This window comes from Haemaphysalis longicornis, unplaced genomic scaffold (assembly GCF_048455015.1).
Source record: "Haemaphysalis longicornis isolate Haplotype H1 unplaced genomic scaffold, Haemaphysalis longicornis Haplotype H1 scaffold_5, whole genome shotgun sequence".
NCBI classification, from domain to species: Eukaryota; Metazoa; Arthropoda; class Arachnida; order Ixodida; family Ixodidae; genus Haemaphysalis; species Haemaphysalis longicornis.
The window spans coordinates 180,769,788-180,788,330 of NW_027526385.1; the positions used below are offsets into that span (position 1 = coordinate 180,769,788).

Below are 18,543 nucleotides of genomic sequence, written 5' to 3' on the forward strand. Positions count from 1 at the left end.
TATTTGTGTTTATTTTTAGTCGATTAGTAATTGACCAGCATTAAATAGACTGCAAGGCAGCGTTGTTTCCCTTCCGATCTTGTCTTGCGACTCCAACGAAAAAATTATGGTCATATCATCGGCATACAAAATGCACTTCATGTGTTGACATAAGCTTAAAATATCATTATTACATAGGTGAAACAACGAAGGTCCTAATATACTCCTCTGTGGGACGCCAGCTATTATGCCCTTAAGAGATGATTTGTGGGTGTCAATGGAAACATACTGCGCACTATTGGCTAAGCACGAGGCGAGCAAAAAGTCAACGTCACCGCGAAAACCATAGCTATCAAGCTTCCATAAAAGTATGTTGTGATTAATGCAATCGAACGCGTCAGAAAAATCTATGAACACACCTAAAACAACTTTATTTTCTTCGAAGGAGCGTAACACGTATTCTTTTTGTTGAAGAAGTGCTAATTCTGTAGATTTTTGCGTTGCATTCTACTGAAATACCCCGGAGTAAACGTTTATTAAAAATGCAACGTAACCCAGACACTTTTAAACACGATAGTTTTCCTTGGGCTAACTAAATGCAGAAGTTTTGGTCTGCCTGTATGTCTGACGGTGTGTCTCTCTGTCTGTCAGCTACTCGATTTTTTCAGCCTGCCAAAGTAAAGCGGAACGTGCGCACTAGTTTGTATAGCCACAGCCAAATCTAAACGCAGCGTTTCCACCACGAGTGTCCTGGGCGCTTACGTGTGTGTAATCGCCACCGAACCCAACTACCCTCCCTAACCCTAACGGCAGCCGGGCCGCAGCCGGCCGACAGCATGGTCGGCCATGTCGGCTGACACCGAAGCACCGAGGGGGCTGAAAACGCCCGAAGCCACCATCCTAGACGCAAGAGGTCTGCAACCGATAGCCGTTCAAGTCGAAGGTGAGAGTATTGACCCTGAATTCTTCGAAAGGGAGCCCGGCTGGCTCCTTAGCAATTCTAGGAAAAGTATACGAGCTCTTGGAGGCTATGCGAAAACTCTCCGAAAACGTCGCAGCAGCCATCAGTCGGTGCTCCAGGGATCAGCGTCCGGCAATACGCGGACGAGACGAAGAAAGCTCCCAAGAGACCCAACTTCCCCAGGGAGGACTATAGGATTGTACTACACCCCCAAAACGGGCTCAATGTGTCGAAGCACTGTCAAGCGCAGCTCCACGACAGCATCGCTAGAGACACGGGAATAGGAAAGGAGATAGAGACAGAAGACATCCTGAGAGCTAACCCTCAACAAAACACCCTGGTGATCAGCCCCCCATAGCTAGCCAGAGCGGCCGTCTGCGGAATAATAAGGAACTCTTAATCGGCGGAATCTCCTACGAAGCCATGGCGTACGGAGCCCCACCTAAAGACAAGAAAAAGGGTGTCATACGAAATATCCCCCCATATGACACCCAAGAAGACATCACCACAAGTTTGGTCAAGAAGCGGAACACAACTATCTTACAAGCACGAAGGATGGGTTGGACAAACTCGCTCATCAGTCTTTGAAGGAGGAAAGGACCCACACTACGTCCACTACCGCGAAGCTGAATACCGCTGCTTTGTGCATAAAAAGTAGGAGGTAAGAAACGTTTGTGGCAAAGTGGGCCATCGTATGTACGTATGCCCAAAAACTCAGGATGTGTGCTGCAAGGGATGTGGGCTAGAACAACCGCCTGAAAACCATCCTTGCGACCTCACCTGCACAATTTGTGGAAAAGGCCACGACACCGGCGACAAGAAATGCCACAAACGATTTCAAACCCCCTACCTTTTTAAGAGACGCCAATGGGAGAAGAAACTCCGCCAGCAAGAAAGCCCAACCAAGGAGCGCCCACCACGCAGCCCCTTCAGAAGGAAAGAACGAAGTCCATCAGCAACGAGGAAGGAGAGATCTGTTTCTTTTCCCCCTTTACCTGGGGCAACAAACACCAGTAAGGACTACAGGCCTCGATCTAACAGGCGAGAGAAAAGACCGCTAAGACGCCAGAGCCAAGAGTGCCCAAACCAAAGCCAGTAAACAGGTTGTGCTCGACAAGGCCACCCGGCTCCCCGAGGAAAACCTGGGAGGCAGCGGAATCTTCGCCTCAAGCAAAACATCATAACAGGTGATCTGGGCAAGCACGGTCTCCATGAACAGTAATAGTAAAGCTAGACAGGAGAGGAAACATGCCTAATAGACAGCACGGCGAGCAAACAGAACTCGCGTGCATCCGACAACTCCTCGAGTTAGTCATGCAAGAAAACAGAGAACTCAAAAAGAAAATAGACGCACTTGAGGGCCAAAAAGAATCCCAACCCATGGAGAGAGAGAACAAGACTTCATTGAGAAAATCCGGCGTGCGGGTGCGGATCAGGCAACGCAGGGCTTCTCCGCACCCTATCTAGCTCGTGGCTATGTAGACCTCGAGGGTGGGCCTTCGCCGCGACGTCGGCTACTAGGTGAGTCCGCTCCCGCGGGACGGTCCCCCGTTCACTCTTGCCGGGGCAGGGCGTCCTCATGCCACTGGATGGCGAGCAGCTGCTCCGCAGAGTCGGGCGAGCTGATGTAGTCCACAATGTCTGGTGGTAGTGAGTCCGGCTCGGCACCGTCTTGCTGCACTTCACAGCCCCACATGATGTGGGCTAGAGTTGCTGGTTCACACGCACAAACACTGCACTGCACTTGCACACAGTATCAAGTATGGTATCATAGTATAGTATCATAGTATCATAGTATAATATAGTATAGTATAGTATCATAGTATAGATCAAGTCCTACCAACAACACCGCCTGTCCCAGATACTACACACGGCGTCCGAGACCCACGGCACAGAGGAGCTCTGCAAGCGCCTGAACTACCAGTACCTGCCCATCACCTCGAGCGTCGAGCATCCGGACTACCGGGGGCGGCCATCCCCGAGCTAGACGGCGACATCGAGGAGTGGGAAGTCCGCCGATCGGTGCAGGACCCTAACTGCAAGTCGGCGGCCGGGCCGGACAACGTACCGAGCAAGGCTCTCCGGAACCTGAACGACACCGCCATAACGGCTCTCACACCGTACTACAACGACTGCTGGGGCTCGGTCTCGGTCACCAAACAATGGAAGACAGCCCGAACGATCCTCATACCAAAGCCCAACAAGCCGCCCGGCATCGAGAACCTGCGCCCGATCTCCCTGACGTCGTGCGCGGGCAAGGTGCTAGAGCACGTTCTCAACAACCGCTGGCAGAGCTACCTCGAAGAGCGCATCTACCCGGCCACGATTCTGGGCTTCCGAGCGAAGCTCAGCACACAAGATGCCATGCTCCTCCTGCAACACGACCTGCTCGAGTCCCCCAGCAGAACCGACTGCAGGGCAGTGCTCGACCTCGACCTCAGGAGCGCATTTGACAAAGTGCTCCACTCCGCCATCCTGGCACAAGTCAACCGACTGGGGCTGGGAGAACGAACGTACAACTACATTCGAGCGTTCCTGTCCCACAGGATGGCATGCATCCACGTCGGTCACCTACAACTAGACGAAAGGGAGCTGGGCAGCGTCGGCACACCGCAAGGGTCCGTCATCTCTCCCTTCCTGTTCAACATCGTCATGGTCCCAGTGGCCGAGCGCCTCGCCCACCTGCCGCACGTCCACCACACGATCTACGCCGACGACATCACGCTCTTGGTGTCACGCGGCACCAACGGCCACATCGAAGAATCGCAGCAAAAGGCGATCTGTGAAATCGAAGCCTGCCTGAAGAACAGGGGCCTCCGGTGCTCCCCGCAAAAGTCGGAGCTGCTTATACTGCCACCCCCCGGAAACCGCAGGAAGGAAGCCGAACGCGAAGCCGGCAACATCACCCTCAGCACCGAGAACGGCACGACCATACCGCACGTCCGCAGCCTCAGAATGCTCGGCCTCCACATCGACTCGGGCAACACCAACCACACGGCCCTGGACAAACTACTCACGATGATGGGCATCGGGACCCGTCTCATCAGGAGGATTTCCACACGCCGCGACGGCATGCGAGAGCCCAACCTCCTGCGACTGCTGCAGTCGTTCGTGATCAGCCCCGTCTCGTACGTCGGCGCGTTTCACCGGTGGCTGCAGTACGAGCGGGACAAGATCAACGCAGCCATCCGCAAGTCCCACAAGACGGCAGTGGGATTTCTCCACAGCACAAGCAACCGGGCCCTTGCGTCCCTCGGCGTACACAACACACTGGAAGAGGTGTGCGAAGCCCAGCGCTCCGCGCAGCTCGCCCGTCTCGGTACTACCAAAACGGGTCGCCTGATCCTGCAACCAACCCATCGACAACACGAGCGAAAACAAGCGCAATAGCGCAGTCACTTAATCATTCCTATTTAACGCCAGCATGATCGACCTCGCCAACAAATTGCAAATAAGAGCTGAAGTACATCACAGTACTTACACTGACGATGTCACTTTGTGGACAGCAGGGGGCAGTGATGGACGCATACAAGATCGCCTTGAATTGGAAGTGGACGCTATTGAGTAACACGCCAAAACAATCGGCCGTTCTTGTTCTCCAGAGAAGTCCAAACAACTGTCGTACAAGACCACGCTAGGAGGGCGAAAGCCAAAGGATACCCCACATAATCGCAGCATAACGCTGCGAGTAGGTGATACCCCAACCTCCGAAGTGGCCGAGATATGTATCCTCGGCCTCCACCTCCAGGGAAACGGACAGAACGGCAAGACAGTGCAAACAGTAGAGAAGGCCACCCTTCAGATCACGAGACTGATTTCGCGGATAGCCAACAAGAATAGAGGCATGAAGGAGAAGGCACTGCTAAAGCTTATGCATGCATTCATAATTAGCAGAATTACGTACGTAGACCATTTCTTACCCCTCCAACAGGCAGAGCGCAATAAAATCAAGTCTCATCTAGAGGGTCCATAAGCAGGCTCTGCAAATCTCGATATGTGCCTTTGATGAAAAATTTGATGCACTGGGTGTACGCAACGCTCACATCGCATTGCACACCTCGAGCGCCTGACAAAGACGGCCACCGGCAGGCAAATCCTCGACCGCCTACGCATCCCGTACGAGAGAACTTTCGGAGAAAAACACACTGTTCCAGCCAAAATACGCAAAAGCATCTACATTCCTCTCCTCCCCAAGAACATGCATCCAGTCTACAACAAAAAGCGAAGAGATATGCGAGCCCTAGAGCTAGGGAAGATAGCTCCTAGGAGAACCTCAAGTCGTCTACACGGACACTGCCTCTTACGAACAACGAAGGGCTGTGGTCTCACTTGTCACCGTCCAGGAAGGAAAGGTTCCCGCCGCATGCTCCATCCGAACGCGACACCCCGAAGAAGGTAAAAAACCAGTCCACAGCGTTAGCCCTAGCCACAACCCAAGCGAGGAAAATTGCCAGTGACTCCCAAGCTGCAATCCGCAACTTAACAAAGGGGAGAATCTCGAATGCGGCACTGCGAGTCCTTGCCCAGCAGGACAAGAACGTAGACGCGCAAACCACTTTAATATGATGCCCGCACACGCGGGCCAGGAGGGCAACGTTCGGGCCAACGAGGCTGCTCGACCAATCACTTACCCACACCCCCTGCAATCCGCCCTACGCCCTGCCGACAACACCAAAGATCGCCTGTGCACCTACCGGGACGTGCTCGACCAATACAGAGGCTAAAGACGGAAGTACCCTGCAGCCAACCCCTCGCTGACAAAAAAACAAGAAGTTGCATGCAGGCGTCTTCAGACCTATACATATCCCAACCCAGGCCTCTACAGGCACTTCCACACAGAAATTCATGACGGTAAATGTAAACACTGCCCCCAGCTTGCAAGTTTGGCACACATGCTTTTTGAATGCCCTACTATAAAAAGAAAAGAGTTCAGCAATACAGAGGGGACATTTATTATCAACACCAAAGAGCAGTGGGAGACCGTGCTGCTTACTGAGGACCCTGCCATCCAGCGTTAGGCCGTCCAGAGGGCCGAAGACGCCGCTAGGAGCCAAAACACATCCTGGCCGTCATCTGAAGCACACCGGCCATAACTAGGCCATTACTCTGGACACAATAAAGTTACTTCCTCCTCTTCGACGTGCACGGCAATCTCGGCGGTGCGTGCGCGAGGGAGCCGCCGTGCGAAGGGTTGCGCGGGTTGCCTAAACGTCTCCGCGGCTGAGTTTCGCGGCATTATAAAATATATTAGAATGTAGAAACAACATGGAGCCGAGGAGGAAGGAGCGTCCGCCGTTCTGCGCAGCTCTGTGGTGCAGCAACACAGGGCGAAACAGTTCGGCGAAGTTTTCCGTCTTCGCGAAAAATGACACGTAAGCAAATTAGCTTTGTACAAGTTAAAAAGCCGACCGACGGCACTCTTCCGTTTTAAAAATACTTCATGCATGTAACGCGAAGTTGCTGAGACATTACTACTCCAAGTCGTCTTGGAGTGGTAACAAATGTGCAAATATATATATCATTTAATAAAGGTGCGCTAAGTTTTAATAAAAGTAAACGGTCCTTCGGCGCGCACGCTCTTGCTGGTAAGGTAAACTTCTGGAGGTATTGTCATTTCATGATTGCCTTATTACTGCTTTAATGTCGATTCAGGATTCTTACCAATCTATCTGTTTGTTCCGTGAAGCAGGTTTGAGGCTTGGTTAGGGCCTCAATTCGAGGACGGTTTGAGGCTTCATTGGACGTGTCCTCGGGTGACTCTCCCCAACTTCCTCAAAGCCATCACGCCGCACCTGCTCACAAAGAAGACAAGCTCAACTGTACCCGATTCTTACCGTTCACTGCTTACCTACTACCACGGCGATTGGTGGTGTGGATGTATTGCACTGGAACGCATTTTCTGAGCACAATCTTTCACCAAAACCTATATTTGCGGTGAAACTTCCGCAGAGCGATGCATCAGTACGACGAAAAAAAGGACGCAGTATTGCGGTGTTCGACGCCTGTCTATTTGCACAGGGAGCAGTGGAAGGCCACCCCGAAATGCATGCTTTGTCTGTAGCCGTCATTGCAATCGTTTGACTTATCTAAAAAAGTAGCATCGCTGGCTTTGGTGTTCTATCGAACCAAAGCGCTCACGCTTTGTCAGCTTTTTGCTAATGCGTAGGCCGTTCCATAGTTTCAAAGCTACAACTGTCGTGCCGTTTCGGACAAAATGATATAAGAGGCGCTGCCCAGGCACCAGCTAAAGGGTGGCTTGTGAAACCCTTGCTGATATCTGCATGTAGTGAGCTGGGTATATGCGGCCTAAAATGGAAGACCGCTTTTCTTTCTGCGCGTGTTCACAACCCCCGCTCCGCCACCTCCCCGGTAAGCAGGCTGTTCACGCGCCATTAAAAAAAAAGGACTGGTGCGTTCGATTTGTGTTCTGAGGAAATATGACGTGGTTCCGCAATATTTTTGTGCGTGGGCAGAATTCAGCAATGAGTGGCTAATAGTGCGAGTATTGATTTGAAACACTTTTTTCTCGTTGGCTTTTGTGGGCGTGAACATGGTTTCTTGGAAATGTATGCAGATTAATGGTCGAATCAACGCTTTCTTTCCGAGTTTACGTAAAGTGGCCCAAACGCACTCCTTAAAGCATACCTCCGCATGTTGTTGGTTTTTTTTTTTTTTAATAGGTTCGCGATTATTTTGTGCCTGAGCTGAAGCGTTTTTTGAACGTCTTACGAGAGTCCTTCAATGCTTCTCTGGTCATGAAACTCCCGGCCAAACTTCGTGCGGGGACAAAGGCTACCGCGAGGGGCGCAACCGCAGATCGTAGGGCATCGGGCGCTACCGCCGCTGCTCTGTAGCCAGACCTGCAGTCAGGAACGCAGTAGCAGCAAGTCTGTTCACACCAAACTTTTTCGTCACTCACCAAAGGGTAAGTCCATTTCAGCGTCCCACAACACGTAAAGCGAAAGTGCACTGCTGATAAGGCGCCGAGCGTCCGTTCTCTGCCAAACGCGCCCAGACCACTTCCCCTGCTACCCTCCGATTTACACCAGCGCCGCGGCACGGCCTCCCTGGGCAGCGCACGAAGCTCTACCGCTCTACCACCGCGTGGAGGCGGAGTTTCATGACCAGAATAGCATTGAAGGACTCTGGTCTTACTAACATTCGTGTCTCGAGGTGTGCCCAAGAAATAAGTATATATTGAGCGGACTTTTGAAGCTCTTTTCTTCTCCCGCCTAGACATGTGCGAGACAAGAAATCTGCGTGGTGGCTAGACATTTCTAAGTTCTTCTTCCGTAATTAATTATTGTGCACCTAAATGTGTATTCAACATGGTTTTGCCTAATGTGCCTATACTGGGTTGTTCGACGACAATTGAAACACCTAAAAAAATTTCCTGAGCGAACCGCCGCTGTGTTCGCGCTCAAACTTCACACGAAGGTGAACACCGGCACTAGGAAATATACAGGAGCACTGTAATACAGAGGGTTGTAGTGCATTTTTGTATTGCTCTCGCGCCCGACCAATACCTGTGGTTTTATTGCCGAACGTAGGAAAAAAACGAGCAACGTTATATTTATTTCCGTTATCGCTGACTGCGCAACAGCCAAAACTATAATTTCTTGCGCAAAAAAACGGTTTTAAACCACCCGTTGTGCAAAGCTGTTGCATATTCATGGGGATTTCAGGCCTCCGAAGATCTCTGAAAATTTTTTCCCGGTTTCGCGGCGATGGCACCTGCCATTTACAAGACGATTCGTAAAATCACGTGACTTTTAGGCAGCCTTGCGTTGCCATTCCGTGACAAATACTTTCCCCCCAAATGTTCATATTACGCCGCGCCTTCTCAGGCAATCAAATATACGGCGAGGCCTACAAGCCATGTTGTTGTTGATTACAACATATTGTAGAATTTACGCAACACAGTGACGCTGCGGAGGCGGCAAACAAGGAATAGGCAGGAAACTGTGCCACTCCGAAGCACTGTGAATTCGAAAACTGAACAAAAGGGGTTGAGAAAACATGCTCATGAGTGTGTGCGTGTGCGTGTGCGTGCGTGTGCGCGTGCGTGTGCGTGCGTGTGTGTGTGTGTGTGTGTGCGTGTGTGTGTGCGTGTGCGTGTGTGTATGTGTGCGAGTGCGCGCGTGTGTGTGCATGTGTGTGTGTGCGTGTGTGTGTGTGTGCGTGCGTGCGTGCGTGCATGCGCGCAATGAGGGTGGAGATGAGATGTAAAATGTCTGGTCTACCACATGGAAGCGTTGTTAAAACCTATTTGTAGGGCAACCATGGATCTCAGACATCGCAAGCGATGCATTTCCTTCTCTTGGAACTGCTACAGGGGACAACACACATTTGTAGTGGGTCGCGGAGCCCTCTGTCAGCATCCGGTGCCCCCACCGCTCTCGCCGCCCCCACGGTCCATTCGCCCTTTGCCGTGTAGTGGCGCCAAGCATCTGGCTTGGGACTGCTGGTAGCCCTCCGCGTCCGCTCGAGCCTTCCACAGCCAGACGAACCCCAGCGCAAGCACGCAGTCCCGAAACGCCTTGATCGTTGTGGGTGCACCCCGGGGGCGGAGGTCTGACCATGACAGGTCCTCGGTGAATTGCAGTGTGTAGGTCGTCCCAAAGAACGGCCGCCGTGTCACACTCGATGAGGGCAAGTTCTGCGGTTTCCTTTTTTCTGCAGACAATGCCTCCCGCGCCACCGTCGACGAAGAATCCTCCATCTTCAGAACGTGCCTCGGCAGGCAGCGCTCCCGCCTGGAGGCGAAATAAAAATTCTTTGAAGCCGTGGGAGCCGGTAGCCTCTTACAGGTTTCAAAACGTTGTCTGGTGTCGGGATTTCTCGGTAGAGATCTCGGGAGAGATATCATTAATTACGGCGTCCACTTATGATCATTGTGTGCAAATGAAAGCCACATCGTCCGCCTAGGCGAAAATCCGGAGCTCCTCGCTTCCCATCACGAGTTCTCGGATAACGTTAGACACAAAGGCCGCTTTCCACAGTGGCTGGAGATAAAGTGCGAATAAGATGGGTGACATGGGGCAGCTCTGGCACGGAGACCTAGGGATGTGTGTGGGCGCGCCCACCGCTCGATTTATTACAAGGCTGGTACAAACGCCTCCGCAGCAAGTTTTGATCCACTCGATCATTGTGTAACCGATGTAACAGGGTAGGAGGCGATCAAGCAGAAAATTGTGGTCCACCTGATCAAATGGTTTTCTCGGATCGAGTTAACCAACTGGCAAAGGGAAAATGACCGTTTCTTCGGCCTCATAAGCAGCAGTCATGCGGTGTATTTGGAGTTGATAGAATGACGTTTGAAGCCACATGTATAGGGCGGACCTACCACAGTGCTCAATGCGCTCTTCAGTCGCCCGGCGAAAGTTCGGGAAACGATTTTGTAATCTCTTGAGAGGAGGCTAACAGACCAATTATCGGGGACAGCTGGTATAGAATAGTGAAGTGATTTTGGATGCATTAAGGCTAGGTGCATTGGGTGGATGGCGGACGGGTGGCGTTTTTATTTTTTTGTATTACTTTCTTTCCAAAGGTCATTCAAACTCTGAAAATATACCATCCGGCACCGGAGCTTTGTTTCTCAGAAGGTTCATATAGGTCCACTCAACTTCTGGTTCTTTTATGGAGTGTTGATGGTCTGTTTTGTTTCTCTGGGTATTTTGGTAATTTGAGTTTGCACATTTGCTGAGATTGTATCTGGGACAGTTCGCTGGGAGAATACAACGGTGTGATAGTCCGCGAATGCTTTAAATTCCTTGGCACTAACGGTAGCTAAGCCTGCAGGATGTTTGACCTCCGCGTACTATTGCGCACCATGGGCTCTCTTTCAATGGATGCAAAAAGCTTTGACGGCTTCGCTTCAAACTCCACCTTTGTTCCCTGCTTCGTACCAGATTTCCCAAAATCTCTTTTTCGAGCTCAGCTCCGAAGCTGTTATTTTCTTAATGAGAAGTCCTCTCAAAGCTCTCCTGGCCTCTCTTCATTAATCTCAATGATGCGCCGAGGGTCTGCGCGAGGAGGCTCCTTTCATCTTTTGTGGGCGACCTCCTCGCACCCTATGGTAATTGCGAAACTTCTTATTGGTGCTTCGAAGGTTTCCCACTTTTCAACCTGTGTGATATCCGAGAAATGCTCTTCGATTCCCTATTGATCTTTTTTGTCGAAGAGGTCCCGTGGACAAAAAATGGGGCATAAAAGCCGGTCCGTATTTGTAGTTCAGAACTTCGTTTTGTTTGGAATAATTGTAGTGTACCCAGAGCTTTAACCGCTAACCTAATGCTGAAGACTTGAGCAGTAAGCTATAGGCGATCTTATCCAATTGACTAAACAGCGTTCACAACAATGTGTATTGCAGGAAAACACGAACTCTGACATCCTGAGACTCGGTGTCGTGCTATATCACTGCTTCTCCTTTGTTATCTTTACGCTTGGAGAATAAAAGAAGGGTTGTTTTTAACTCCCCACATCTCGAAGTTCCTTCGATGAACGTTTCAAGGAAGTAAGTTCCTGTTTTATTCTTTCAGTGATTTAGGTCTCCAGGTCAGGAAGTTCACGTTCGCATCACTTACACCAGAGGCTGTGAGACAAACGTCGGAAAGCTTAAGCAAGAATACCGGCCATCAGGACGTTAGTTTAAACTAGCACAAAGGAGCATAAATAGATTACAAATACCGAGTTTACGTTAAGCATTCTTACTTCTGCCTGCACCATTCGTTCAGGTAATCGACTGGGAGGTGTTCACTGTGCGTTGTCGCCGGCACGCTGTGCAGAGAAGTCGGAGCTATTATTGACTTCTTCACGTGATGTCACTTGTCGACTTGGGGGAGGAAAGCGCCGCTGAAACGTGTAGGAACCCACACAGCCAATCAGTGCTGAGACACGTGCTTTAGCTTACGTGCGGGTGAAAGTAGCGCGCAACCTGCGTATCTTCATGATCACGCACACAAGCGATGCATTGCACCCTAACACCCCTGCGCAGAACTGTGCGTGGTGGCCCGGACGATTCTTAATCACGGTCGTGTACGCCTACCCGGGGGACTCTTCTATTCACAGACCGGTGCGACTTCACCGTACACCACTTCCCTGGAGCACGAGCTACAGACGGGACCCCGCTCCGCTGAGGCCTTCTGCGAAGACATCCGGGTCTTCGGAGGTCGTCTGTGTCCCTGTTCAACCACCGCACAGCGCTGCAGCAGGAGCACAAGGTATGAATGTCGTCCCTGGATCCCGTCTTCAACAACCAGGCCTCAATTGTTCTGAGCGGCGAATAAACCGCTCTGTTGTTGAACCACTGCTTCAGCGTACGTGCATTTGTGGTGGCAGCAAAGCCGAACTGCTTCAATCAGTAACTGCATTTTGACTAATTGGCACGTATCTTGCAGCGAAACGGGTACATATAGTTTTTATATCAAGGGTGCACAGTTTTAAATACGCATACAATGCAATTTATTTTTCAGGGTTGCGGCTTGGCGACGTAGCTCGGTCGGGGTCACGGTATCTAGCTAGCTACGGTAGTCACGCGAATCATGAACGCAACAAGATGCTTCGAAATGGTCACCGTTTCCCCTGATCGGGATTGAACCACGTCAGCAAGCCGACGCCAATCCATATGCAAAGTGTTGGTAAAAATCTCTTCGCTGCTCCGTGGCTACGGAGGCTGGCGTTGATGAGACCCAGATAAGTACAATATAATATAAAATAATAAAAATTTCAGGGATTAACGCGCTAACAAACCCAAATTTATGAAAACTCAATATAGTGTCGATTTAGGGGTGTTGTCAGGGGACGCGGCTACCTCTCATGACTACTTTGGGTATCAACGACAGGCTGATCATAAAAGCACTCAAGAGAGGGCGCCACAGCCGCTTCGGGGAATCACTGCTCCGCACTTGACAGCTTTCACGTTGAGTGGAACGGATTTAGTTTTTTTTTCAGAGCCTCTTCACGACCCCAATACGGCTACTCAATGCGAAGATACTAACCTCCAATTGTAAATCTGATATGGTTTGGTGCCGTTCCTCTTTCTCGCAGGGCGCTTCTTCTTCCCGGAACGATTTGTTTCGCGATCCACTTCCGGCTTTGATTCGTTTCTTGCGCGCTAAGCGCTTCCCGTTTCATTTCGCTACTTCTATGTTCAAGCGTAGGGTTGTAGAATGCGTCGCCTTATAGAACGCCTCGCGGTTCGAGGGAACTTCGAGCGTGTGGAATTTGAGCCGGATGCATCCAAACATACCAACTTCATTCACGTGTCTTTAAAGCGCACTGCGTTCCGTAGAGTGAGCATTCATTTGGGCCTGTTTACTTCTTAGGCGGTCCAAAAACATAAATTTTCATCACGCACCCCTACTTCAAATGATAGCTGCACCGGCACAGTAATAAAGCATGCCGCGGGAATAGGATATGTGCGCAATTTAAAGTCCTCCGAGGCGGATCATCTGACAAATAGATTTTAATACCAACACTGCACAAGCCCAAACTGCCACTGACCCCACTCACCATACTTGCGATCTTGCCAGAAGTGTTGAGAGGCTATACCGACCGTTACCCGCGAAGTAACAGCACACATCAGCTTACGGAGACGAAGAAAAGGTTCGCTCCATTACCGGCCGGAAAGTGGGCTGACGCAGTAGGTCTTCAGGGCGGTGTGGCGCCTGGGGTCGGCTGCAATCCAGTGCATCAAACCTAACTTTGGGGTAAATCCTACTGGGTGTCCGAAAATGTGACAAAAAATATCGGGCCAGAAAATCACGAGGCACCGCGTGAGTAATCGATCTCACCGAAAGCTTTCCGGTATATTGGGATTTTTCCCTGGGCCCCGCCGCCTTGCCGTCGGGCAGCCCTCGGTGGTAACCATCTGCGCATCACACAAAAAGCCCGCTGTGTTAGTGAACCACAAGCCAAGTAATGAAATGTCGCACCTTGAGGTCATTTTTTACTTGTCTTCAGTACACCTGGAAACACAATGACAATTAACACTGCATGAACCGTACGCAATTCCACGCCTTCCGTTCTGCATTCTGAGTCTCTAGCATGCATGGTTGACCACAGTGCTCCTCCTAAGGATGCGCATTTCAGACAGGCCTATCTGCGTTGGTTCCATGGGCCGCTTATGGGGAACGGGGCGGGACGGCGCCTCCGCTGCAATCACGAGTAACCAAGCAGCGGCACTTATTCCTTGAGCGCAAGGAGCAACCACGACATTCCGCTCGCTTGTGCGTACAACCTCGCCACTTCCTGCACGTATCCAGCACTATCTGTGGTTCACCAGGAGCACTCTATGCATTTTTTTCAGCAAGATATAGGAAACCTGGCCGTTCGCTCTCAGTAGCAACGAATTGCTGCAGTGAGTTCAGGTGCGAATATCCTGGGTGTGGGTGACATCAGCGGGGAAGTGTTTGAAGAAACAGAGTTTTTTTTACTGTGAAATGTTCTCTTGGATCAATTCTACGCATTATTTTAGGATACCACTACTGGTAGGGCTGTTCGGCCTAATTTTATTACCTGGGTTTTTATTCAATTCGACCCTCTTCTCATGCGGATTCGTTATACTGCTGTGAGCCTTGGTGACACTTTCCAGGAGGTAGGTGTATGTTTCATTAAGTTAGTCGGCTTTTGATATCATGCATTGAGATCAGTTGGGTGATCGATTGGGTGTGGCTGTTGTCATAAGGCCATAGACGTTCATTTGTTGACAATGTTATTACACATTTGCTAGTAACTTCGATGTGCATGTCTTTTTAAACCTTTTATGTTCGTGTACAGAGGCGTGGACGCACACTTAGAAAAGAAATAGTGCCTTTTTGGTGATATCGTCGCATTTTTTTTTCAAATATTTCTTGATGTGGCATCCTAGAAAGTTCTCAGTAGTTATACAAATATTCTTTGGTAAGGGCTCAAAATCTCATTCGGCACGTTCTAAGCCCAATTATTTGGCTGGGAAGGTTGGATGATGATAGCGTATCACATAGTATGCAGAATGCTACTGGGTAGAAGCCATTGATTTAACGTTCATTCTAATCGATGTCCTGCAGTTCCCTTCCGGGTTGGAATGCATGAAACCAATAGGTCGGAGTCTAACCAAGAATCCACAAGCCACATGTTATAGTTTCTGAACTTCACCATTAAATGAATTGCCTGAGTCGGTTACAGCTTACGTACCGAGGGTTGCGGTCCAGGCGACGCTACTCACAATCACCAAGATTTGTGAAAGTGCCCCATGCGGGAATAAATGCGAGACGACAGCTTCAGAACATTTATGCACTCGTAACACCCATCAAGTACATCAGCGCACGGAGTTTAGCGCTGTATCAAAGCGCAACAGACCTCGCAGGTTCACACGCCTGAAAGAACGCTATAGTGTTTCTGTCCTCTGAAAGAGGTGTTCTTCGTTTCACATAATGCACTTGTTAAAGTCAGCGGAAAATAGTGAGAGAGAGTCTTGCAAACACGAGCGTGAAGTACCGCGAGCCCACTAGGCCCGGTCGCTATAATCACCATGGAGGATTAAGCGACACATACTAACCAGCCAGTGCTTTTTCCCCTTGGGGACCTTTATTCTTCAAAGATCCTTTATACTTGTTAGTGATCGTATGCAATGCCAACAAAGACGCGTGCAAGGTAGTTCCACATGGTGTCCCGAAATCTTTTGCGAAATAGACATTAGAAACATTATCCACAAGCACCACACAGTGCTCTCTTGATAGCATGTGCAATGGCCATGGAATAAGGCAACTTTGTTCGACAGACTACGCTTCGTGCTTACTACTTCCTACTTCTATCAACTGTATCATAGGCTTAGGCAACATTGAAACAGCCACGACAATGATATCTCAGATACTCCGCAAGTAGAGCGACAAGCGACGCGGTGATACCTAAAGCCAAAGTGTCGAAATAGTGCTCCAAGTCACCCAAATTAAGCGTTCCATCGGCTAGAGGCGCATTTATCATGAGAATGCAAGCACGCCCGTACACAGCCTTGAAGTTGTCCAGGTCTTGCGCTTGGTGAAATAAACCAGCCTCAAAACCTTGTTGTAGAAGTTCTGCCGAGGTTGTTTTGTACGGAGAGGCGTAAGGAACAGCTGGCCGAGCCATGGCACCTCCGAGTTCTCGTTCTACCCACGTATAACCGAGTGCGTCCAATTGCTGCGTAACGACGTGAAGTAATCGCTGAGAAAAACTGTTGGCCATTATAAACATTTTTGTGGGCGACCTGGAGTTTGTTCGGTATATAAAGCAGGTCCCATAATTGTCTCCAGCGGGGAAAGTGAGAATTGATGATGCAGGAATGAATTGTGAGTTACCCGTGCATTCTACGATTGCTGCGGTGTAGCCTATGTAATCATCATTGTCGGCGTTAAATTGGCGCAGCGTTTCCATGTGGGGGATATTTTTCAACAAGCTGAACAGGCGTCCTTTGAAAGCGCTTGATAACGCAACAGCGAGGATGGGCCACATCCCAAACGTTGCTCTCCAAACTGAATGGCTCCGTCCCCTGAACTGGACAACTGCGGTGTGCTGAAGCATCGAGGAAATGAGTCCGAATGCAATTTCGTTCGTTCCACTGGAACATGTTCCCAAGCCAAGGAAAATTTGTGCACGCAGAATGAGCAGGAAAAAAATGTAAGTGAATGCCAGATTTACCCATACCGGCCATTCAAGTGGAAGAACCAAAACGGCGGATTTCGGGAATCGCCTTGGCTTTTTCACAAAGAACTTGAACTCTAGGGTTTCTACATACCGGACAATTGACAGCTGTGGATGCAACATGCTAACGGCTGTGGTCTGTCTAATTTCCTGAAATGGGTTATAAATTATTGAGCCCAGCACGAGCGACTTTATGAATTTCTTCATTTGCCTGTAACTGATGTCAAAGAATGCAGATCCACGGATGTCTACTGTGGCGTTTTTGGAAAGGAGAAGCTGTACAAATACCTTAAAACCAGTTTGGAGGCACGTACTGTAGTAGACACAGTGCATCGAGAGCTCTGCGCCTCCAAGGGCTTCCGAGCCTTCCAGTTGCGAAAATGGGGACACTCCTGAAGAAGAAGGCAAAAGCCGAACAGATTCGTGATTTCGCTTGAGGAAAAGCCGATTTTCCCTGCATCCGGCTTCTAAAAAGTCCACCTCCTGAGAGTGCTCTCGAAGAACTGCATCGCTGGCTAGGTGCTCCGCATCGGTTTGTACTCGTGTGTCCACCAGTAGGTATGTGATGTTCTTGGGCGGGCTTCGGAAATACCTGTTCCAAGGTGGTCGGCCGCACACGAACATAATTACGCTTCGAACGCACAGGTGACGAATGTATGTGGTTTTCAACCAGATGGTACCGTCGCACGTCTGAGGGTGACCACCGACTGCTGAGAGCCGGGTGAAGAACGCAGTCAGTGGTTTGAACGAACGGGAGAGAAAATGCATGATCCCACCGGGTGTTTCTTCGAGACATGCACTCGAGGCCACTATGTGCAGTTGAACATTTTTTCCGATGACGTTTGGAAGGTGTAGAAACGAAGTGTCATTGAGCACACACTGAATGATGTTTGACGGTGTTGTTGCGGATTGTTTGAGGAGTGATACTACCGCGAATATATAAAGTGACGCTAGTTTTGTCATATTGACAAGGTGTTTTTGCGAAGGTCACTTGGAAATAATTGATAGATTCACGTTCGTTTGAACAGGTTCCCAGAACAATATGGAAATTCAACAGCGCTCGTAACGTTCGACAAGATGTCTTTTGTCCTGCTGTAATGCAGCGATACTCACAAACACGAAATACGTACTCTAAGTTGGAGAACACTAGAAGAGCGACCTAAGCCTTGCACGGCATTTCAGCGGACGTCCAGCCACAGACGTCAACAATTCATTACACACACGTCTGTACCCCTATTGCATAGCGGTTCATCCCCTGTGAGCAACAGTTTTGCGAAAGCAAGACAAATTACGACTGCTAGAATCGATAATGATGCCCATTAGCATTAGTTGGCTTAGAACACGCATGCGCGAAGTGTACGGAGGCAACAAACTTCCGGGGAACCCTGAATTATCGACAGAAAAATGTGCCGTTTGCGCATCTCTTCTCAAGTGCTAATTGTTCGTTATTGTGTTCTCGTGTTTTGCTCGGCACGTATACACACATTTATACTTAATTATTTTTTTTGACAAAATTTATGCTTCCCGGAGTATGGCATTTGTGGACTCGGAATGACGTTTCGCATTGTACGTTGTTTCTATTGTCGTTTCTATCGCGACGGGTGTCTAAACGCTAGCTTCACTGCCGAGTTCTTTAGAAGGCATGCCCTGCAAGAGGACGAAATCGATCAGTAACAATGATGTCACAAAGTGTGCGACACGTCGGGAAAAAATGTCGCCGTCTTTGTGCGGCATATTTTGTTCTTGTCATTTAATGTTAGAATAATAAACAACCATAATCGTGGCATAGCCTGCAGACTGACATTTTCCCCTCCTCGCCCTATGCCATTGGCAGTGCCCTGATAGATGAATGGACAATTGCATGTGGGGTGCAGTCTATATACGGCCTCACCCACATACATTGTTAGGACTGCAAACTGAAACCCCAGCCCTTTAACCGGGGA

The 18,543-nt window shown here is 49.8% G+C and overlaps 1 protein-coding gene across 1 annotated transcript; it reads left to right on the forward strand.

The window, feature by feature from the left end:
* The first annotated feature begins 825 nt into the window (after window positions 1–825).
* LOC144140028 (uncharacterized) lies at window positions 826–4,330 on the forward strand. The gene is made up of 4 exons (XM_077672241.1): window positions 826–922; window positions 2,865–3,085; window positions 3,200–3,545; window positions 3,603–4,330. The coding sequence occupies exons 1-4, from the start codon at window positions 826–828 to the stop codon at window positions 4,328–4,330; spliced, it is 1,392 nt and encodes a 463-aa protein (XP_077528367.1).
* Window positions 4,331–18,543: the final 14,213 nt, after the last annotated feature.